The sequence below is a fragment of the Ictalurus punctatus genome, chromosome 6, assembly GCF_001660625.3.
Source record: "Ictalurus punctatus breed USDA103 chromosome 6, Coco_2.0, whole genome shotgun sequence".
NCBI lineage: Eukaryota > Metazoa > Chordata > Actinopteri > Siluriformes > Ictaluridae > Ictalurus > Ictalurus punctatus.
Genome location: NC_030421.2, coordinates 4,735,652 through 4,760,156, shown reverse-complemented (window position 1 = coordinate 4,760,156; position 24,505 = coordinate 4,735,652). Strand labels below are relative to the sequence as shown.

General features: G+C 38.2%; 1 protein-coding gene across 1 annotated transcript; it reads right to left on the bottom strand.

The window, feature by feature from the left end:
• Positions 1-1,253: 1,253 nt before the first annotated feature.
• Positions 1,254-24,018, bottom strand: si:dkeyp-118h9.7 (sacsin). The gene is made up of 7 exons (XM_053680746.1): positions 23,948-24,018; positions 20,376-20,463; positions 19,009-19,120; positions 15,098-15,244; positions 12,880-14,320; positions 12,706-12,794; positions 1,254-12,302 (listed from the first exon to the last, which is right to left on the bottom strand). The coding sequence occupies exons 1-7, from the start codon at positions 24,016-24,018 to the stop codon at positions 1,357-1,359; spliced, it is 12,894 nt and encodes a 4,297-aa protein (XP_053536721.1). The 3' UTR covers positions 1,254-1,356.
• Between the last annotated feature and the right edge of the window lie 487 nt (positions 24,019-24,505).

The window sequence follows — 24,505 nt, the reverse complement described above, 5'->3', positions numbered from 1 at the left end:
AAATGCTTCCTGGTTAAGTGCTGCATTAACAATGCTTAATATACATGTCATTTTCTTACCATGTTTCAGTTCAAATTTTTTGTGAGTTTGAAACAAATATTAGAAGGTCCTGAACTCTCGTTATGCTGGTTGGCTTGGTTCAACATTATAGTTAAGAAATGTCTGATTTGGATGGTTTCTGGTTTCGAATTAGGTAGACCTAACACAAATAAAGCAACACAATTGCTTCATTTATTTCAAATATATTAAACACAGGTCACTTTCTAAATAAGTTAGTGTTATAATCAGTATATTTTATCATATTATCAAGCTTCCGTCAGCAAGTGCTAATTTGCATAATCGACGCCCCCAGCGTGCGTTTTTTTTATGGTTTATGTTCATTATCCTGTTTGATGTAATATTTCCATTTAATGCTTTCTGTTCTTGTAGATTGCATTATGTGTATTTGTGTTGCATTGTGTTGTTCACGCATTTTGCGTTTTTCATTATGTTTCTATAACAGCAGGACAAAGCGTTTCATTTCTAGCTTAATAAACACTTAGGATTATAAATTACAATGATATTTATGACAAATAACTGATAATAATGATTAGTGGGTTGTCTCAGCCAAATTATACTTGTAGTACACTACAATTTACATGACAATTTTTTTTTAATCACTTGATATGTGTTTTGAAAAATGATGTGGCTGCAATATATATTTATATATATACAATATGATAAAAAAAATTATATATATATATATATATATATATATATAATTTTTTTTTATCATATTGGTCACTCTTTAATGGTCAATTTTCAATTACTAAAGCAGTTAATTTTTAGTCTGGTTTTAACAAGAAAACAACAACACACAATTTGAAATATGAATATTTAATGTTTTGAAAGTTGTACGCAGTACAGCAATAAAAAAAAAAACATAAAACAAAACAATACAAGTACAATAATAATTTTTATGCTTTTTTTTGCAGATTTTGCAATTGGCAAAATTGCTATCGCAATGATGTTTGCTGATAAATTAGGCCTTTTAGCTGTACTCATGCACATGAACCGAAAGGGTATTGGCTGAATGTGTGTTGTGATGACATCACATGATGCATCTTGGTCCAAATCTGTGGAAAATCAGTGGAAATGTTGAAAAATTCCATGCTCCTCCAAATATTGCGGAGTTAACTTGAAACAAAATCCCGGTGGGACTGATATTGTAAATAGTAAATAGTTCTGTGAATAGCAGTAGTATTAAATCTGTATTTTATTTATTTATTTATTTTTACATCTATACTAGTTGAATAAAAATGAGGAAAAAAGTGATTCACTAAAGCTAGCACAAACATGCTTGTATTATTTTGTAAATCACTCAGTAATGTAGTTGTCCAGTTTCGTTAACAGCTTTGTTGCTATGTTCACTGCCTCTTGTGCAGCTTCGTTTTTAAATTGTTCGTTCGGAATGTGGGGTGACGGGTGGTGGTTTGGGTATTGAGTTCTCTTAGCATCAACACCCAGTGCCCTCAGCTGATTCACAACATGGGGCAGATCATTAAGGTAGGTAGCATACTGTGATATCTTCTGGGCAAGGCCTATGATGGTGGATGAAGTCCCAGGATGCTGTCCGTTCCTTCTGAACTCTGTGGCTATTAAAGCTTTTTCCACTGCCTGATGCACTTTAAATAGACACCATTCCGGGTTTGCGTTATATCCAGTGTCGCTCTGGGCAGCAAGTAGGTCACACTGTGCTTGTCTGTACCAGCGCTTAGCTTCCTCTCTGTTTGGTCTTGGTGTTTCTCTGAAATGTGACCAAAAATTATATTGCCGTCTGTAATTGTTCTGATAGAATCGTTCACGCCCCCTTCTGTGCCTCCCAGCCTCAAAGTTCCATCTATCATAGAAATCTCTGAAGCCGCCCCAATGTGTCGTGTTTGGTTGTGTTGATGTGTTGTGTTTGGTCTTTCCTTGCTGTAGCTCTTCAAGTCTGTTCTTCAAATATTTAAATGCTTCACTGGCGAGCTTTGTGTTGTCCGGGTTCTTGTCTGGATGCCACCTTAAGTACAGGCGTTTAATGGCTTTTGATTTGTCCTCATCTGACATCTTCCAGATCTGTTCCAAGCTCTGGTCAATCTCTGTTTTAACCTCCTCCAAAGTCTGTGGTAAGGGCCTCTTTGGGGATGGTACAGACCAAGAAGGTTCAGACTGTGAAGGTTCGGACTGTGATGGTGTAGACCGTGAAGGTTCAGACTGTGAAGGTACATTCAAAATGTCAATGTCTGTGCAGGTAATACTTCCATCTGGAGCTGATACTTTTTCTCTCTTAAACTGATAAAGATCAAGGGAGCTAACTTCAATGATCTCTTCCTTTCCTATCTGTATTCGATATCTTGAAGGATTTCGCCTGGTCTGTCCTGGATGAGGAATATCCAAACACTCCACAACAATGGCAAAAACATATTCATTTTCCGTTTCATCCTTACTAAAACCAACATACTCCCCTTTCTCAAAACTGTTGAGGGGGTCCATATCAAGGGAATCATGCCATTCTTCTGGTATAGGAGTTCCAGGGCTTGGACGGAAACCAAGCCCCTTTTCATCAGTCACAGTGTTACGGACTCCGTGTTGTTCCAAGGCGCTTTCAACATCCTCCATGTTTTCACATAATAAAAGATGTCCGAGTACTGGTAGGCTTAATGAATTTAAGATGTTTTCCAGAAGAGCATTGATTTCTTTGGTAAGATACATATTGATCTCATTCACCACTTTGTGAGCCATGTTATCATTGTGTTTCAAATAGAAAACACACTCATCTTCCTGCTTTTTCACATAAACCTGGGTTTCAGTCTCAGTACCTTCTAGTGGCTGGTGATTTAACAAAAGCTCAGTGTGTAAAGCCTTGCAACAGACAATTTGAAGTTTACCAAATGTGCTTTCACACATGTCTGCAGCTTCAGTCTGTGAAATGGTGCCCTTGCTTTGTTCTCGGATCACACACATGAGACCATGACGGAACTCACGAGAGGACAGACGTTTTTGAAACCAGCCACTAAATTCACACAACTTCCCGTAATCGCAGAGTTCCACATGTGCATCAACCAGGTTCACAGAAATGACGCGAGAGAGCAGTTTAGGACGAATTTGCTCATGAAGCAACTGCAACAGCTTCTGATGTTCATAGGGATCATCTTCAAGGTGGCACTGATTTAATTTCACAAGCAGCTTTAGTTTTGCTTTCAGCGAATCCTCCAGTCTGTTGGCCTGAAAGAAAGTGTCATTGAAAAACAATGTGCTGGACTCATATAGTTTTCCATCTGTTGATGGGAGGTATAGCGTGTTCTTTTCAAATTGAGTTACTTTCCCCTCCTCTTTTATCAGACAGAAAAGCTGCTGCACAACACGCTGAGCAGTTATCATCTGGTTAGGATGAAGTGTCGTCTTATCACAGCATTCTGTATAGATTTCCTCAAGCACAGAACATAATTGTGTGACAGTAGGTTTTTCTTCAACACCAATCTTCTTGAAGAATTCTGCAAACACTGCATGTTTTGGTTGTATGGGGTAGAGGTATGGCCTAAACTCATTAGGGTTATGCAATGTCAGGACTACTTGACTAGCTTTCACAAGATTTGTGTCATTTTCAACAAGAACAAGAGGGACGTCAGCCAATAAAGACTCATTAAAAGGCACAGATTGTAGGCAGGCATATGAGTTCTTGAACACTGTAGCTCTCGTCTTTATCAATTCTTCTGTTCTGCACTGAGATCTACAGATATTTTTTAGGTTCTGCATGATCTGCTCTGAGGGTGGTTCATCCAAGGCTCCAGCCTTCCTTAGGGTCTCTAACTCTTTTGTACTGAACTCACTTGAGGGCAGAATTGGCATGGCAGTCCATATGAGACATTGATGATTAGGCTGCTTTCCAAGCAGTGATCCTTTGATGGCAACTACATCCCTTCCATGGGCAAATGCTTTGTGATAATTACAAAGTTCTTGCTTAATCTGCCCAGCCAGTATAAATTTTATGGTTGCGATTCTTTGCATTAATGTTGATTTTTTCTCGACACCCAATTGAAGCGCTGTCTTAAGCAATGTTGCAGATCTGTCTTTAAGAACCTCCAGTTCAGTGTTACCTCTAGCATCTGATTCAATTTGTTGAGCAAATTGAATGACCTCTTCTTCTAGGACTTTATGCTTCAGTCCTAGGCTCTTTAGGAGGGATTTTGCTCTTAGATTATTTTCGAATAGTTGCCAAAAAGTCTTTGGAACAAATCTGTCCTTTGGAATCATCACTTTATACAGTTTTACAGCATCATCAAAGAAGTACGAGGCCACCTGAAGACTGCCATAGATGTCCTGAATAAATCTGACATCTCTCAAGGCTGAGGCAATGCTGCCTTGATAGTTTTCATAGTCCATCCTCTGGCTCAATTCCACTAGCAACCTTATTAAATCAAGAAGCTGGGTCTGTTTAAGCTTGTGTACAGAAGGAATCATGAACTTTACACAGTACTCCAAATCATTCAAAATCTTAATGTTCAGACATGTTGATAGGCTTTCATTTACAGAGTTGCACTTCAGAAAAATGCAGTTGCTGTCATCAAACATGTACAGGCTTGGAAATGTTCTTTGGAACTCAGATTTCAGGATGACTACATCTCTGTGAAAATCGATTCTTTGCCTCTTTCCACATATTGTCTGAAACAAAGGCAAAGACTTGAACATTCTCTCATACTCATTTGGGTTTTTAGCACGGGTCATACCAGATTGTAGGAAGCGTTGAAGGTCATCACTTTCATCAGAGGAAAGCACCTCAAACTGTGAATTAGGAATTGTGTCCAACACTTTCAGAACTGCACTGCTGTCGTTGGTATTTAACAGTTCTGGTTGTACATATTTGTAGAAAAATGAACCAAGCCCTAGGAAAAACGTACGGTCTAATGTCAAGCATCCGAGTTTAATCAGAAAGGCAGAAATGTATTCTTCTGGATCATTAACAATACTATGTAGATTTCCAATTTTTTGCAGAAAGCATGTTTGCTTTTGTCCTGGATGAATGACGGGCACGATGGGACTGCCAGAGAAGTGTTTCTTTATTTCATCAAAGACCTGATTTTCCTTTCCATCTTGAAAATGCGTCACTTCATCATTAAAAAAACTCCACAGTCCCTTCAACCATTCTTTTGTTTCTTTTCCTGCTGTATAAAGCCCATTTGATTCATTAAGCAGTGAGTGTTGAAGCTGTTGTTGAAGAACTGGCTTGATGAACTTTGCTGCTACTGGGATTGTTAATTTCTCAATGTATCTTCCCTTTTGCAGAATTGTGTCGTGCCGAGAATTAACCAGATAATCTGCAAATTCTGACTTGTGTTCTTTAAAAATGTGAGCAAATTTTGAGATTAGCTTTGGAGAATCAGAGTTGAACTTCCACAACATCTGATCTTGGGTGAGGAGGAGAGGTAACCCATTAAGATCGGTTGAGATAGACTTCTTATCAACATTTGGGGCAACAGACTCAAATGCTTTATCGTTGCTTAGGCAAAATTTCAAGAGCTTGGAACAACTTTCTGCATTTTTAATCAAAGTCTGGTTGATGGGTAATGGTAAATCTTTAGTAGTTTGTGCGGAATCATTCAATCTTTTCTTCTTCAAATAACTGATCACTGATGAAGGACTGACTTCAGCCACATCCACACCTGCAGTCCTAAAACTCACCCTAACGCTGTCAGTTCTCCATGAATATGGTACCAGGTTCATTCCAGTGTGCTCTAAATCTGGGAGAATGTTGTGTCGGTCTCTTGTGAAATGAGGTGAATCTGTTGAATCTGGCTTTGAAACACTTGACCAGTTAAACGTGTACTTTGTTTCAGAGTGATGCAAAGGGTTATCAGGAACACTTCTTAGAGTTGGTATCACGGTAAGGTTTCGTTGATGGATTGACCTGTAGACTTCATTGATCATTTCATGCCAAACTTGGGCAACGTCTTTTGACACAAAGGGAAAGTAGCGCAAGCAAAAGTTCAGATGTGATTCGAGATGTAGTAACATTTTGGGTTCACCCTTTTTAAAGCTTGTACAGATATGTGTTAGGAGGTCAGCATACAGAGGTGCAATGATCTTCAGTTGCAGTAATTGATTCCATTTGGTCTTTAAACTCTCACCATCTTCTTTCCACAGATCCCTTCTGGAATAATCCACTTCAAAGTTTCCATTCACATGGACAGGAAGACCAGTTTCTCCTGGCAATGGTAGAGAACAAAAAGCCCTTCCATGAAATTCAATTTCTTTAGGTTTTGTGCCTATACAAGCTGCCAGGCCTGCCTGAGGAACTTTGACATGGGATTGACCTTCTTCTTGGTTTTGCAGAAAGCATCCATATTGCTCTGCCTTAATCCAAAGGCTTTTTTTTCCCCCCGATGTGATCTGAACTTTATAGATAGCTTTGTGTGGATTTACCATCCCAGATTTGAGGGAATTGCAAACATGGTTATGAAAACCTTCTTTTTGCTCCATGGTGTCCTCAGTAATTTTTTTCTCAATTAGGAAATGATTGACTTCACTTCCATCCTTGTTGATTTCATGAAATTGTATTTTTGTGATGTACTTTAAGAATAGAATCAGTTCCTCCGAATCCATTTTTAAAGAAGTAAAAAATTCCTTCATTTCAATATCCTTAACTGCATGTATAGATATTTCTGATTGCTCTGCCATTTTTTCTGTCCTGAGTGGAAGTCTGAACATGGTTCCAGAGTTAAGAGGAAATTTTTCCGGAAGAAAGGTTTGGTAAACATCCTGGAAAGATTCTTTCAAAATGTCATCCATTAAATACATGCAGCCTGGTGACTCCTTTGTTCCAGCTTCCACATATTTCCGGTTTGGATCAGATATGCAGAGATATTCATCACCAGTTAATATGGATGGGCAGTCAGTCAGCTGGTAAACAGAATTAAAACCTAGACCATATTTCCCAGTTTTACCCAAAGTGCCACGTTTTCCTCCTTCTCCTAATTGCTGAATACCTATCAGGTCTTCATTTGAGAATTTCTTGTTGTTGTACACACAAAGTGCTGGACCTTGAAGCAACTCCCATTTTTCCCCGAATGTTTTCTTAGTTCCATGCTTTCGTTTGTCCCATACAAAATGGATTTCTGTTGCCTCTGCATCATCAGCATTCTGAATGAGTTCTTTCAGGATATCTTTCTTGGCTGGATAGGCTTCGATTATGTTTTTGATCCGAACTGTTATTTTCTCGTGTTGTCCGAACTCCTTAGCGAAGGGTGAAAACTCCATTTGATGATTCTTTAGTGTATGGTGTCTTGTTGTTACTACACCAAAATAGCTCGCAACATCTCGAGGTATCAGTTTATGGCAGAGAATTACCCCAGCTTCCACTGGCATCCAAGGAGTGTCATTAAATTTCAGCCTGCTTGAATTTGTCAACACACCTCTTTCATCAGGCATTAGACAGTCTTTACCAGTTTCATCTATAGCCTCATACAGCCCTTTTATAAGTATGTCAAGACAGATATGAAGATCTCTTTTTGAGAGTGGCTTTGAAAAAGTTCTCATTTTCTCAAGCACAGCAACAAATTGCTTTGCTGTAAACTGTGTTTTGATGCCAACACAGTTCCAGAGCTTCTCAAATTTGGACAGGGTGGTGGGAAGAACATAGAGGTATGGCCTTTCTTCAAATTCACCACCAATGGCCACTGACTGCACATTTACAAAGCGATCTTCAATACAAACAAATGGGATTGATTGCACATGTTCAATAATCGCAGTGGGATCACCATCATTCATCAAATATTTGTTGAGATAGTCATAACAGCTTCTGGCAGTGTTAAAGAGTACAGAACTTTCAAACGATTTGACACGATGGTGCGCTTCTTTGAGTTGTCTGAGTACTGTCTCAATTGGTGGGTTCTTCCTCACCCCCAATTTTGTGAGAACTGGGTCATCTGTCGATAAGTCGAGTCTTACACGATCGACAGTGAATTCTGTCAGGTTTACCAAGTGGTAGCACTCGTAATCATAGATTTCAGATGGCTTTTTAAGAATGGTCATCGGTTCATTGTGCTGATTTGTACCCAGAGCAGGAAGAAATGATGTTTGTTTTAGGGTTTCCCAGTGCAAAGAATCAACTTGACAGGACTTTTTCATTGAGTCAAAGAGACATTGAAGATGCGTGTATGCTTTATTTTTGTCTTTAGCCCAAACCCGGGAGATTGTTTTTGCTCTCTCTATAACTTCCTCTAATGTGAGTACATCAGTCAGCATTCCCAAATCTGACAGTCGAAGAATTCTATTTGGAGTGAGGTAGTCATTTTTAGTACCATCAAGAAAGCGTCCCTCCTCTGGTTCGTACAAGCGTGCTACTTTCCCATGGGGGTTCACCAGTTTGTTGGTGAATTGAAGTGTTCCTACCTTCTGTGTTGGAATGCATGCATTACTTTTTAGCAATTTGTCCACCTCATGATCATTCAAGTCTATGGCATTCAATATCAGAGCATTCCTACAGTATGCATCCATTTTGTTCAAGTTCTTGAAAACTACTCGATAAAAGTCAAGCCAGCTAAAAGTTCTCTCCTTGACCATCTCACTGAAGCCACATCGAATGAAATTATTTCTTGCCCAGTCCGGCAAAGGGACAGCACAGTAGTTTGGTTCTGTATATTTCAGGAACACCTCCATGGCAAGTTTTCCCACTGACTCCGTTTCTTGAATACTTGGATCAAGAAATCTTGCGTTGTCAAAGGAGCACCAAGTTTTTCCATTACTCAAGAGCTCCAGGGATCTGACATTTGAGCTCTGTACAATGGCTGAGTAAAAAGCACTAACCAAAGGTTGAAATGCTTTGTTTACTTTTTCAGTGTCAGGCCAGAATGTATAGTATTCATAGTTTTGAAGATTCCCATTTTGGGATATTTTCTTCAGCTCAGCCAGTGAGGTGATGTATGCTGTAGCAACCGCATCTTGGAGTAAAGCTTTGTTCCACTCTAGTTTTGCACCATTTTCCCATAGAGCCTTCCTGTTGGATGTGACCGCAAATGATCCATTGATATGAACTGGGAGGCCTGTATCAATTGGAAGAGGAAGAAAACAAAAAGCCTGGCCATCAGCACATTCAATCGGGGACCACATATTGTCTGATTCTCTTTGTAGAGGTACAGCAACTCCTCCAACCGGCAATGAAAATTTGCACTGGTGCAGTTCTCTCTGAAACATTCTCAGTGAATCCTTTGTCCCGAAACACGAATAAAGAAGCCAGTATTGGCTGCTAGTTCTCTCGGCACACTCGCAAACTATTTCCACAATGTTTGCGGCAAAACAATCAACAATCTCATGGCAGTTTGCGTCGAGGTTTTTCAGAGCTTCTCCGATGTCCTGTAGATGCCTTTCGTCTGAAATTTTAATTGGACATACTACCTCTTTGGAGATTTTCAGGACTGTCTCGATCGGTTCCTGTTTAAAGATTTGAAGAGACAATGACTTTATGTGCTTAAGAAATAACAGAGGAGTTAGAGAATCATCTGTGAAGTGTTGCTGAAAGTCATTTATGCGCTCTTTGTCATACACCTTGGAACTAATTTCTGACTCCCGGGCCTCCTCTGCCGTGCGAAATGGGAGTTTAATCAGAGTACCGTTGTAATATTTCTGGTTGCTGTTTGACAAATCACAATCAAAAATCCCCTGATAAGATTTGAACTGTCCAGGAAACCTCCTAAACAGTCTCTCTTGGAACAAGTCAAGTTTAATTCCAGGAACTGCTTTACTGCGTATGTGCTTTTCCAGGTGTGTTACATTTGGATCAAGAATTAGAAGACTTTTTCCGCTCAAAATAGACGGAATATCTGTCAAGTGGTAAACAGCATTGAAACCCAGTCCAAACTTCCCAATTTTCTCAAATTTGTTTTCTTTCGATGCAGCACCAACTCTAACAATGTTTTTCCAGTCTTCCTCTGAGAAGAGCTCATTGTTGAAAGCCCAAAGACAGGGACCACTGCATTGAGCCATACCATCATCAATAAGCCCTTCAGAAGGGTGTGTTCTAAAGTCCAGCACAAATCCACAGGTACTCGCACCTGCATCTTCAGCATTTTGTATGAGTTCTTTAAAAATGTCACTTTCATCATCGTACTCTTTGAGTATGTTTTTGATTCTTTGAGTGATTGGCTCGGTTTGACCACACTGCTCAATTCCCTCACACTCTTCATCATCTCCTATTGGCTGTGGTTTCAAAATACGGGTACTCAGAAAGGGAATTTTCAGCCATCTTGCAGTAACAGGTAGCACCTCCTCGTGGATGACGTAGAACTCCTCCTTATCTTGTTTTAGGTCGTCTAGCCCATCATCACTGATATCACAAAAAACAGTATTTTTCAAAGGCTGTAAGGTGAAGTTTTGGTTTTGTGCAATGACTGGTACAGGTGTACTGTCCTTCAAAGGCTTTTCATTTTTTCGCATCCAGTCTAGGATGGCTGTTGACACTTTAAGTTCAGAGGGCTCTCCATAAGGTGGAGTCCTGTCATCAATGTTTTCTTTAATGTCACTGAGTATGGCTTCTATTTCTTCATCGTCAAGTGTTTCCTTTACACCACACTCTCTTAGCAGGTCATCATATTTTTTAAATTCATCTGGCACTTTCTTGATGTAAAGGCTAAGATCTAGTTCCGCTGGATAGCTGAGCACTACTTCCCGAGGTGACACAAACTCAGTCTGGTTCCAGAGCCAAGGAATGCATTTATTGTTCATCTCCTTTCTGAAATGTTCAATGTTTTCTTGCATGAATTTGTATGTGCTGTGCAGCTTGTTTTTGAACTCATAATCTGAATCGGGGCTGACCATGGTTGGAGCCAATGATACCAGGACACACAGGTTCTCCAAGACCTTTTCAGCTGGAGGAGGACTATAAAGGTCCAGTTTTTGACAGATACTCTCATTCAGATGTGAAGCAAGTGGCATGACATGTCCCACAATCGTAGAATATTTTGAATCCCTTATTTCAGTCGGTTTGTAGAGACACCTCTTCTGGCTGTTTTTACTTTTAGTTGAATTTGGATTTTCACAAGGAACCCACTGCAACTGCAGAAGCTCTTGTCGCTCCTCTTCGGGGAATTTTGAGAGCAAGTCATTTCCATTCAGTACTCTTATAAGAACATCAGCCTTTTTGAAAGCCTTGTTCCGTGAGTGGATGTTGAGCTTTTGAATTTGTGAGGCAACATGAAGTATATTTGCTGGGGACAATTCCTCTTCTTTTGTCTGTAGGCCAAGTTGTTTCAAGCTTTGTAGCATCTCTGGTGACCTGTAAACTTGCGGTGGGAAGAAGTCTTCCTCAAAAAGATCAAGAAAGGTTTTGTTTGTGGGATCAAAAACGCTTGATGGCCGTTTGCGTTCTCCGTGCGCAGTCAGAATGAAACTGAGATTCTTGCATTTCCTGAGCAATTCATCACTTTGGGAGAATAGGAGATGTCCATGATTCAGTATCCAAGTCATTATTTTTTGTTCATCCTCTTTTGTGAAAAGCTTGTCATCAATGCAATCTACCAAGTAAATGGCTAACTGAACAGCATCCAGAAGCTCAACCTTTAGTAGAGTCAAAAGTCTGCGGTCAGCTTCATTTGCACACTGGACTTTGGTGTCAGGTACAGGTAAATCCTTTGGAATGGCTGGGTTGGACTTTACAATAATTGCTTGGTTTGAATCAATGGCAACATATTTTTCAGACATCAATCTGAAAATGGGCAGATCTGACAGCAAATCTCTCTCTACAACAGAGAGACAATCCAAAGAAGAGATATAGGTTTTAAACTCTTCCTTTTCATGAACTGAAGCAGAGGCAATGCCACTGATGGCCTTGTCTCTACCCACATTTAAAAGAATTTGCAAGACGTTCCTTGGGGACGGCGTTAGGACATAACTTTCAATGTCGTGATGCCTCAGACACTCATCTTTCTTAATGACAGTACCTCCGATTGCCTTAACCACTTTTTGAATTTGATCTGACAAGGTAGACTCTCTGCTGCTCTGGAAAATCAAAGTGGATTTCTCCTCCAGTCTTGCTAACGTTACAGTACTGTTTGCTTGTTGAAGTGGTTCCAGCGGTATTAAAGGCATGCCAATAAAATCCCTTAGCTCTGTCCAGTGAGTGTTCAGAAACTTCCAGAATTCTTTCAGCCATGTCTTTGGTGGATGATCATCTTTAACAGAATTCCACTTCACATGACCTTTTGTCTCTTTCCAGTCTTTGGGTAAGTGTTTCTTGGCAAATGCAGCAACGTTGTTGGCATCCAAATTAATCAGTTGATACCGTTTTGAATCTAGAATTAAGCAGAGCAGATATATAATGGTCATTATAGTTCTATTTGCATTTTTGCATATCCTTAAATAGTATTTGTTATTGCTTAAGGCTGTCATTTTAATTGTAAAAAATAAAGTCTTGTACAGTATAAGATAAAAAAAAAAAAAAGCTTCAAAAATTGTATAATTTCTGCATTAGTCTAGTTGTAATATGAAATTTGTTAGTGTTTACGGTAAGTATGCTACTCCAGAAGTTATAGTCATAAATTAACACTACTATTAGAATGATGTCTCCAAAGCATTTTGTTGGTAGGAGATACTGAATTTCCATTCCAGCCAATTAAAATGAGACTTTGTGAAATAACCAGGATCCCCATGCACCATTTTATACATTAATACAAAAAAGTCTTGATAATTCCATACTTGTCATAGCCATGCATCTCAGATGATGGACTGTGTTGGTGTTCAGACCATCAGGCAAAAATCTGTCTTTGCAAAAAGGCAGCAACACTCTGGAGAACGAAGAGTATACATGTTACATTAACAGTACACGACACATGAAGATACAATAAACAAGAATCATGCAACAGAGCTTACCGTGAAAACTTCTCATTGTCAATCAAAGCAGTGTCCTCCTCCTGGTTTGTAAAGGACCTGAAACGTCCGTCACTAAGTGGCAGAAGCTGTAGACCATATAGTTCCTCATACCTTCCATCACTGAGCACATACTCCAAGATGGACAGTTTCACGTCCTTACCGATTGATTCAATCTCACTCCTGTGGAGCACAGATCTAACAAAACTTGGCTTCACCCATTCCAGACTGTCAGGGTTCGGGAAGGTTTTGTTTATACTGAGCAGAACATGTTCAGGAGCAATAACAAGGTTTTCTCCTTCCTCAGTCAATAACTGGACAACTGCAGACATAATATTAGTGTCGGTATGATTAGTTGGGAAAACAGCATCTGACGCAGCCACCCATTTTGTCTCATTTTTAGCTAGAGAAAAGATTTCTTGATTTTGGAATAATCGTTGAAAAAGGTCTACTGCAACTTCATGCCAGCGTGGCCTGTGTTCCGTGTCTCTCAGATTAGGCCAAAGATCGTACACAGCGCTTACAGGGAGAACTGACTTTTTGGATAGTTGGATACCATCTTGGATTATCTTGAGATATACATGAGGAAGAACCTCCTTCATTAGGAGCTCATTCCACTCGGCCGATTCGTCATTCTTCTGATCCTCTTCCTGCCACTTGATGTACCTCCGGTTGTCTGTAAGGCCAAAGCATGCGTTAATATGAACGGGGAGTCCTGTCCTGTTGGTTTCATTGTTCGGAAGGGGCAGAAAGCAGCTCAGTCTTCCACCATCACATGCTCTGTCTTCATCGCACTGAAATGCTACGTCAACCTGAGGGTAAAAGCTCAGTTTGCTAGCAAGTGTGTCAATCTCAGGTACACGTCCTTCCATTAAGCGACAGGCTGTCACGAGCCACTTGTGGGCTGTTTTCTCCTGACATGGTGAACTGCAGGACACTGTTTTAAAGCTAGTCTTGCCTTGCACACAGTTTCTTCTCAAATCCTCACTTTCCTGGAGAGGGCTGGATGGAGATGATGCAGAAACATTCATCCTAATGGTGGCACTGCCATTTGAATCAATATGCAACAAAGAAATGGATGAGACTGATCTCAGAAACAGAACGCTAATGTCTGCATCTGGAATGAAACTGTCAAAAAGTTGGGTGGCCTTCCTGGAGTCGTATAAATTACCAGAAATCTCTGACGCCTCATGACGTAGAGGAAACCGGAAGAGTGTTCCTTTAAAATAGCACTTATTAATGACTTTCTCCCAAGCACCAACATCATCAGAGACTAGATTAACAATATCCTGAAAAGGTTTGAATTGATCTGTGAATTCCAAAAGGTGCTTTCTGTCCTCTTCATCATACAGGGACCAGCGGTAGCCCTCACGTTCATCATCAAACATCAGCTTTTGAGGGTCAAACACTGCGAGGTGTTTGGAGCTCAGTACACATGGTAAATCTGTCAATGAAAAAAGGAACCGATGAGCATTTGCTGGTTTATTAACTATATCAACTTTTACCATTTTAACTCTAAGGAGAATCCTCAAACCTGAAGCTCTACCTTCTTCCTAGTTCACTTTCTATAAATTCCCATCTCTCCTGTGATAAAGCTTCTGCAGCCACCATCACCATGGTTTCCTCTCGACTATTCAACAATTCTTCCTCAACAGTCTTCAGTGGGGGGAGTGGCTATCTAGAAACAGAACTCCAGCCAAAGTTCTCAGAGTTCTTCACGTTTTTACAGTTCCACAAATCACTTTTTAGTTGAGGGCGTGGTCTGCACTCACAAAGGACTTTTTGCTGTTCATGATGTCTTGTCTAACATTCTAAAGTCATTTTACAGACTATAAGTGGTTCTGTTGTACAATTTTTTTTCGTCTTCCATAATTTATTCGATACAAGTGGGAATACTACTCTGTTATTAATATTCAGTTCAATTTTAATATTAAACCTTTTGAGTAATTTAAAATTCATGAGCATCCAAGGAAATCTGACCGAATATAATATTCACGGGTGTTTTCAGTACAGCTGTCTGAGTCTTAAATTCTGGTAGTTGTATTTTGGACTTGTATTGCACTGAAGAATTAAGCTGACAAGCATGTTAAAAAATGAAACATCATCGCACGTGATCATCTCATTTGATGGTTGGTTTTAAAAAAAAACAACAAGAAAACAGAGCATTGTTCTTGATTATTGGTTATTGACTTACAAACATGCCAAAAAGCCAATTTTTCACCTGTAACATGGTAAACAGAATTGAAGCCGATCCCAAATCTCCCCACTTTGGTTGGATCGTCATGCTTGATGCTGCGCCCTGCTCGCTGAATCCCTTCCCAGTCTTCCTCAGTGAAGTCTGCATCATTGAATGCGTAGAGAGCCGGTCCTACCAGAACAGTGAAGTGGTATTAAACTCAATCAGAACTGGTCATAATGACCCACCCGCACCACAGAATAATCTGGGAAGATAATCTTTTAAAACAGGATCATCTTTTAATGTGGTTGTGTCCCAGGAATTCATACGGATTTTGTAAAATTGCTGCCTGAAGATCGAGACACTGGAATATGAAACAGTGTGTACGCTTAGCCCAAGGCAAAGAAGTGATATATGTAAATAACAGTTGGCTGCAGATCCAAGATGAAGTGAGGACAGGCAAACCATTTCAGGACATTCAGTCAAATCAGTTCCAAAGCACATTATAAACACCTTTAGTTTCCTATCTCCGGTGAACGCAGTGTAACCTGGTTATTCAGGTAGTCATGTGCTTCTTTGAAATTCCACGTATCCTTATTTCCTTATTGTGTTTAAACCAAGTCTTCCAGAAACTCTTTGGAAATGTTATAAAACATTACATGTTATCTTAGAACTCATTTTACAGCAGGTAGTCTGTTAGACATGATTTATTCATGAAAGATATTTATAAATGTTTTTGTAAATATCTTTGGAACTCCTCTATATTTTTTTCTGCTCCTTATAATACTTTAATTTGTACCTAATCTTTCATACTCCTGTTATAGTACTTAATGATTTCATGATACTAAATAATTACTATATAACGATTTATAATTGTGTCGCAATAATTCTTATTTGTTTACCTACACAGCCTTTCTAACTCTATTATTCTAATACTTTTGAAAAGGTTTTTTTTTTTTTTTTTTTTTTTTTTTTTTAATATAATCCAGAACGTTTCTGTAGATGTGAAATCCTGTATGTTTGTCCTTGTCATTTCTGGATGTTTTAGAACAAAACAACCCCTTTTTTTTTTTTTCCCTCAAACGGTGACTTTTTTCTTCAAATAAGCAATAATGTGCTCGTGCATGATTTTGTAACTAATCTGGAAATAAGTGTTTCCTTCACACATGGAGTGCCTTCTGCACAACTTACTATAGAAACCATAACATATTAGAACGAGCGCATGTATATCAACCTGCTGTTAAAGATAATTAATCAACACCTTTCGACCAATCACAGTGCAGTATTCAACAGCGCTGTATTATAAATGTAAATAACATATGAATTTCAAGGGTTGCATTGGCGAGTGCATTTTCATGCTGGGGAAAGGCCAGGCAAATCAGTTCCAAAGCACATGGAAAACGTTCTTAGTTTCGCAGTCTGAAGTCATGGGCTTTTTCAAATCCAACATACCCCACAGTCATAGCACTCATATTTCTTTTCAGTGTTAAATCTCTTGAGAACTAAAATACCGACCCCAACTGTTTTATTTATATATATATATATATATATATATATATATATATATATATATATATATATATATATATATATATATATACTGCTTGGCCAAAAAAATTAATAAATAAAGGTTGCTGGTTTTAAATAAGCAAATATTTAAGAATACCTGTGATTGGATCATTACTGCAGTAATCAGAGGTGGGTAGTTACGTGCTATATTTACTTCATTACATTTACCTGAGTAACTTGAGTAAAAAAAAAAGTACTTTTAAGAGTAGGTTACGGTAAACTGGCCATACGCTTACTCGAGTTAATTTCTAATCCCAGAAATGTACTTTTGCTTTGCTACATTTGGGAGCGTTCCTCAATTACTGTTAAATGTTAATGTAATGTAATGTTTAACAATTATGTTACAACCCGCTATCTTTGGGATGGGAAGTTTTTGGTTTTTCTGTGTGTTGTGCCATATGTTTGTGTGCAGGTCGAGCCCCCTCCCAGAGTTTCCAGCCTGCCCTAGTATGCCTTGCTCCCGCCTCCCAGATGACATCACTGATTGATGACCATATTTAAAGAGGAAGAGGAGTGAGAATGGCGTGGGATGTTGCGTGTGAGATTGTGTATGGAGATTGTGTAAGGAGATTGTGTAAGGAGATTGTGTAAGGAGATTGTGTAAGGAGATTGTGTAAGGAGATTGTGTTAGGAGATTGTGTTGCTTGCCCTTGTGGCTATAAAAATTCCGTGTTCTGACTGCTGTTCTGGTTTTGACTCTTGCCTGGTTCAGACTGTGACTTTGGTTGTGCCTGTATCTGTTTATGTGTATTCTCTTCACCGCTGTATATATTTTGCACTCAGTTCACTGACAGTAGGGGTGTAGCTGCCATTTCTTTTGGGAGAGGGGCCCTTTTGTCTCTGTTTTTGGCTTAGGTAGTTAGGGAAGTACTTGTATTTTCTCTGTTATTTTCCTTTTAGGTAAGCTAGCTTCCTAACAAATTAATTCTTTTGTTTATTATTTTGGCCTTGGCCCACCCTGAAGTTATGCCTGGTTTGGTTCTTTATGCAGTTATATGTATATAATTGTGTGTGTGTGTGTGTGTGTGTGTGTGTGTGTGTGTGTGTGTGTATTACAATATACCACAATCTTTTTTGAACAACCCTGTTTGTGTTGTTATTCCTGGCTCCCTCATTTTAAAGGTCAATTCCATTCGAATCGTGAGCTGGTTACTCTGTGCGGCCTAACCTAGACTGGGCTGTAACAATTAGTTTATATCACGTATCCTGAGATACGCTGCAGCGCTCTGAATACGTCCGCAACAGCCGCTCACTTTTTAGCGGCTCAGTCCTGGAAGATAATGGCCGAAGAGGGGGAAGAAGCGAGCGTGTCTGTGCATTTCTTCTCTGTTGTCTTGTTTAAATTATAATAATTGAATTATTAACATCATTACTTTTACTCTAGTAATTATTTTATAAGTAGTTTTACTTGTATTGGAGTAAAATTTTTGGCCACACCTCTGGCAGTAATTAATATGTTTCAGCTGGCAGCAGTTCTTTTAACCCGAACTGATGCGAGTGTGTGGCTTCTCATTTCTTAAACAATCACGTTGGAAGACGTATCCCATGGTCGTGGAAAAGATGTTAGTGTGTAATATCAGAAAGGGCAACTTATTGGCTTGCAACAAGCAAAGAAAACAACTAAGGAGATTGCTGAAATCACTGGAATTGGGTTAAGAACTGTCCAAAGCAATATTAAGACCTGGAAGGAGAATGGTGAACTGTCAACTTTGAGTAAGAAATGTGGTCGGAAAAACGAATGGTAAGCACAATTTGAATGATAAACGTGGATTACTTACTGTAATATGTAAATAACAGTAATAACTTACTGTTATTTACTTAAAAACTTAGGTTTTCAATAAGAAATATGACAACTTTGAATCCGTTTAGTTGGAATTTGAAAAAGCACACGATTTCCTGCTAAACTCCTATGGGCCCCTATGTTGTTTTGACTTGTAATGTTTGGTATTTTCTTTAGAAACGATTTGCCTGAGTGACCTGGACTGATTTACCTGGCCTCTTTCCAACATGGAAATGCACTCCCAGCTCTGAACACAATACAAAACTGGTATTTACATTTAAACCTCTGTGATGTTGAATTCTGGTCAAAAACGCTTTGATGCTTTTTTATAACCGCAGCTTACTGGTATAGTAACTACTCATTCGCAAGAGACGTCTATGGCAGACACTCCATGTACTGAAATATGGTAACAATTCATTCCAAATTATTAAAAACACATGCAAGGACATACATGCGATTTGATTTTATTGTTCCTGGCATTATATTGCTTGGTTTACACCACAATCCTGAAAGCTTTATATTGCACATATATATAAATATACATGACATGACTCAAAATGTCTAGTTTAGTTTTGGACCTTTGCACTAGAAATATGAATAGAAATACCTTGATACTTTCCCAGCGCCGGGCTCCACACGCTGTCTGTGCCGTATGTTCTCTCATCGTGGATGAACACAGTTTTGGAAGCTCCGGCATCGTCTGCGTTCTGGATCAACTCCTGTGAAACAACGCAGAGGATGAGACTCACTTATTCATATACAGTACATCTGTTTATATTCTGAAAAAAAAAAGGTTATAGACAGTTACGAAGGAATATGAAATGTAAAGGAATGAAAGATGAAGGATTCTTAATAAGTACACCACATTGTAGGTTATGAGGGGTTATAAAGGATTACAAATGAAGTATGAACGATGGAATCATTATGGTGACAATACAGGAGGATTGACAATAAAGAAGTATGACATTATGAAGGACTAGTAAAGCATTGTAGAAGATGCATAAATAAAAGAATATGAATTATCGTGAAGTCATTATGAAGAATAATTATAAGGTAATTATAAATGCATTATGAAGTTTTATGGAGTAATTATTAAATGCTATAAAATGCAAATAGATAGATAGATAGAGAGAGAGAGATAGATAGATAGATAGATAGATAGATAGATAGATAGATAGAGTACTTTATTGAATTCTGAGGGAAATCTTTTAATTATGAATTAATAAATTTATTCATTAAAATATTAGAATTTATTTAAAGAGGTTATAAATTGATCAAATTAACATAGGCGTTTCAGAGAGTTATAAAGCAGATCATTATAAAGAATTATGATGAAATTAGGAAGGGTTGTGAGGAATTTTGTTATGAAGAAATTAAAAGGGATCGTGGAGTTATAAAGAAATATAAAAGGCAAAGGGAATACTGAAATTATACAACATTGTAAAGGTTATTAAGTGATTATGAAGGGGTTCTGAACGCATTGTTAAGAAATAAGAAAGGGATTATTAAGAAAGGGATATGAAGAATAATGGAGGAATTGTTTTTGTAGTTTTTGTAAATAGTCGTTAAGTCGTTATAAACAATTACAAGAGGGATACAAAGTAAATCTAAAGGAGTTATTATGAAATATTAATGCAGGGTTGTAAATGGATTATAAAGTAATTATGGACTATATTTGGGTTAGAAAGCATTGAGAAATGTGTATGAGAGATTATAGAGGATTATAAGGGACATTTAATGTAGTCATTATGAAGAATCCTACAGGACATGAATTAATATCATGGACATAACATCAGTACACAAAATGCTCTGTTTTACTTTTAATACCTGAATAATCAGTCAGCGGTTTTTTTGTTTTGTTTTGTTTTGTGTGTGTGTGTGTGTGTGTGTGTGTGTGTGTGTGTTTGTGTGTGTGTGCATATTTTGTGATGTGACCAATTAATAAACATGTATAACCATAAAGTCCATTCTCACCTTCAGTATCTGTCCTCCATCAGGGTAACGTCTGAGAATCTCCTTCAAGTAGTCGATAAACGGTGGCGCTGTGGCTCCAAATGCATTTCTTCATAGAAGAACATTAAAATTAGTTTGTTTAGTTTTGGTCTAAGATTCACTAAAATTAACATCAGGACAGGAAAACAAAGCAAAACAAAACAAAAACACTGACTACACACTACACCACTAGGGGGAACTGAAGTACATCCATAAACTTGCTAAATAAAAGGGTCTGGTATCCAGGAATACGTTTTCATGTAATGCCATGTAACTTATACTACTGAAATGACAATAATGTATTGTCTAAAATATGGTAATACTGGTAGTTTTGAGAATAGTATGGGGAGATGTAATCGGGTGTCAATATAGAAGTAGAGTATTGAATGAGCCTATTCCAGGGAATTCGGGGCTCAAGGCAGGGGACACGTTGCTACACTTGAACACTGAACACTTGAACTTGATTCCTTTCCTTCATAGAATTTATATATTTTTTTTATTATGCGCCAGGTGATAAATGCGCATCAATATAATCTATATTTTGTGTTAATATGTATTAAGTTAAAAAGCTAATTGTTATTAACAATATAATTTATTGTAATAGAATGCAATTTAATGACATTTGTTATTTGTATCTTTTGTATTTTATTAACATGTTTTGAGTCTCATGTTGATAGTGAATCGGCGTTGAGTTTGACTGAGAGAGGTGTGCTGTGAAGATAAATCCCGTACGATGACGTTTTGCTCTTTTTGAACTCTAAATAGACGTTGAGCTTGTCTGCGGGACGAATAAACCCGAGTTCAACAAGATACGTCGGTGTCCAGAGTCTATTGTGCATCAGAACACAACGCAGTGTAGCCGGGCTAGGCAGAACGGACCGGTTACACTTAGAAAGCTGTTAGCCTTTTTCCTAATATGGATAATTTTTGTGTTAGTCTACTTTTAATTAGGACTCTTTATTGTTTTTAAGATACTTAAAAATAAATATTTTATGCTTGTTTATTTATCAATTAACCAACAGTATTTCTCATTGCTATTATTTTAACTAAATTACCATTGACCATGAGCAGAGGGCTTACATTTAAATAACTCTTTATGACCTGATGAAATCTTAAACAAAAAAAAGATTGGTATCTGGATCGGTAACGGCTGTAAAAATCCTGATTGGAGCGTCCCTAATGAACATCATTAAACTAAAGCACTTTGCATCTGATGGGTAAATGAACTCACCCAATCACATCCTATATGAGATTATTCAGATATATACACAATATACACAGAGCGGTTTGAGAACTGACTCCAGCCCAGAACCATGACAGTGGAAAACGTCTAATAGTGTAGCTTTAAATATATTTAAGAGGAGCAGACTTCAAACACTGAACAATGAGGTTTATTGTATTTGTTTACAAGGTGGAACAGGTTAACGGTTGTTGTTTTTTTTGCATACAGTCTGTAAAATTAACTGAAAATATTACATTTAGTTTATCAGAAGGTAAATTAATGTGTCATGGCTCACACTATGTTCCTAAATTCTGTCATAATTGACCAACTCAAGTTTTCTCATGCCTACTTGTATGTTATATTGTGAAACGCATAAATATGCAAATTAGAACACGCCCCCAATGGCGTTCTGCCATCTCAAAGCGCTTGTCACTAATATGAACTTATTTTACTGCAAATAAAGATCCTAATTTCATTTTCTGTGCTTTATAACCAAAAAAGTGTAGCGTTATCACCATTTTTTGTTTTGTTTTGTGAAGCAGCCTGTTTAATTGATTATTTTTTTTTTTTGCTACGTTAGGTTTCTGTTGTTAAGCTGTTGCCACCCCCCCCCCCCCCCCCCCCAAAAAAAAAAAAAAAAAATGTTGAGGCCATATCTAAAATAACAGGTCATTATAGTATAGTAAACTACAACCACAATTCCAAAAATGTTGGGACGCTGTGTAAAATAATCAATAAAGACAGAATGCAATGATCTGCAAATCTCATAAACCCATATGTTATTCACAATAGAGCATAGAAAACATACCAAATGTTCAATCTAAGGAAATGTACCATTTTAAGGAAAAAATAGGGTCATTTTACATTTGATGGCCACAACATGTCTCAAAAATATTGGGACGGGGCAAAAAAAGGCTAGAAAAGTAAGTGTTACTAAAAAGAAAAAGGTCCGAAATATCAGTATTAACTCATCCTAGACTGTTCATCTGATTTTCAAAAAATTCAAAAGAGATCATCTTCAGAATAAGCTGGCAAAAATTTATCGTAAGCTTTTTCGTTCTCGAACAATGCGCAAACGAATCTGACGGCAAACATGCCAAAAGGGACTTGAGGGCACCGGTCATGAGATATGAAAAAAAAATCATATCACATAACACATCATCAACACCACCATAACCATCATCATCATCATCATCATCATCAACATCATCATCATCGTCATCATCACCATCAACATCATCATCACATCAACATAATGATGATGATCATCATCAACACCACCATCATCATCACCATAACCATCATCATCATCATCATCATCATCATCAACACCACCATAACCACCATCATCATCATCAACATCATCAACACCACCATAACCACCACCATCATCATCACCATAACCATCATCATCATCATCAACATCATCATTATCATCATCTCCATAACCATCATCATCATCATCATCAACACCACCATAACCATCATCATCATCATCATCATCATCATCAACATCATCATCATCGTCATCATCAACATCATCATCATCATCACCATGAACATAATGATGATGATAATGATCATCATCAACACCACCACCATCATCGTCACCATAACCATCATCATCATCATCATCATCATCATCATCAACACCACCATAACCACCATCATCATCATCACCATCATCAACACCACCATAACCACCATCATCATCATCATCACCATCATCAACACCACCATAACGAACACCATCATCATCAACATCACCATAACCATCATCATCAACATCATCATTATCATCATCTCCATAACCATCATCATCATAATCATCATCATCATCATCAACATCACCGTAACCATCATCATCATCATCAACATCATCATTATCATCATCTCCATAACCATCATCATCATAATCAACACCACCATAACCACCACCACCATCATCATCATCATCATCATCACCATCATCATAATCAACACCAGCATAACCACCACCACCATCATCACCATAACCATCATCATCATCAACACCACCATAACCACCACCATTATCATCATCATAATCAACACCACCATAACCACCACCACCATCATCATCATCATCCTCATAATCAACACCAGCATAACCATCACCATCATCATCATCACCATCATCACCATAACCATCATCATCATCAACAACACCACCATAACCACCACCATCATCATCATCATCAACATCATCATCATCACCATCATCAGCATCAACACCACCATAACCACCACCATCATCATCATAATCAACACCACCATAACCACCACCATCGTCATCATCATAATCAACACCAACATAACCACCACCATCATCATCATAATCAACACCAGCATAACCATCATCATCACCATCCCCACCATAACCATCATCGTCAATACCACCATAACCATCATCATCATCAACACCACCATAACCATCATCATCATCATCATCATCATCAACACCACCATAACCATCATCATCATCATCATCATCATCATCATCATCACCACCATAACCATCATCATCAACACCACCATAACCATCATCATCATCATCATCATCATCATCATCATCACCACCATAACCATCATCATCAACACAACCATAACCATCATCATCATCATCATCAATACCACCATAACCATCATCATCATCATCATCATCATCATCATCATCATCATCATCATCATCAACAACACCATAACATCATCATCAACATCATCATTATCAACACCACCATAACCACCATCATCATCATCATCATCACCACCATAACCATCATCATCAACACAACCATAACCATCATCATCATCATCATCAATACCACCATAACCATCATCATCATCATCAACACCACCATAACAATCATCA

What these genes read in the sequence shown, in the direction of transcription:
- si:dkeyp-118h9.7 (XM_053680746.1), bottom strand. Translation starts at nt 24,018, where the DNA reads ATGGTTATGGTGGGGATGGTGATGATGATGGTTATGCTGGTGTTGATT. An exon ending in ATGATGATGGTGGTGGTTAT is followed by an intron (nt 20,464 to 23,947) that starts GTTGGTGTTGAT and finishes TCTTCTATGAAG; the next exon opens with AAATGCATTTGGAGCCACAG. An exon ending in TTCTGTTTACCATGTTACAG is followed by an intron (nt 14,321 to 15,097) that starts GTGAAAAATTGG and finishes TTTCATTGACAG; the next exon opens with ATTTACCATGTGTACTGAGC.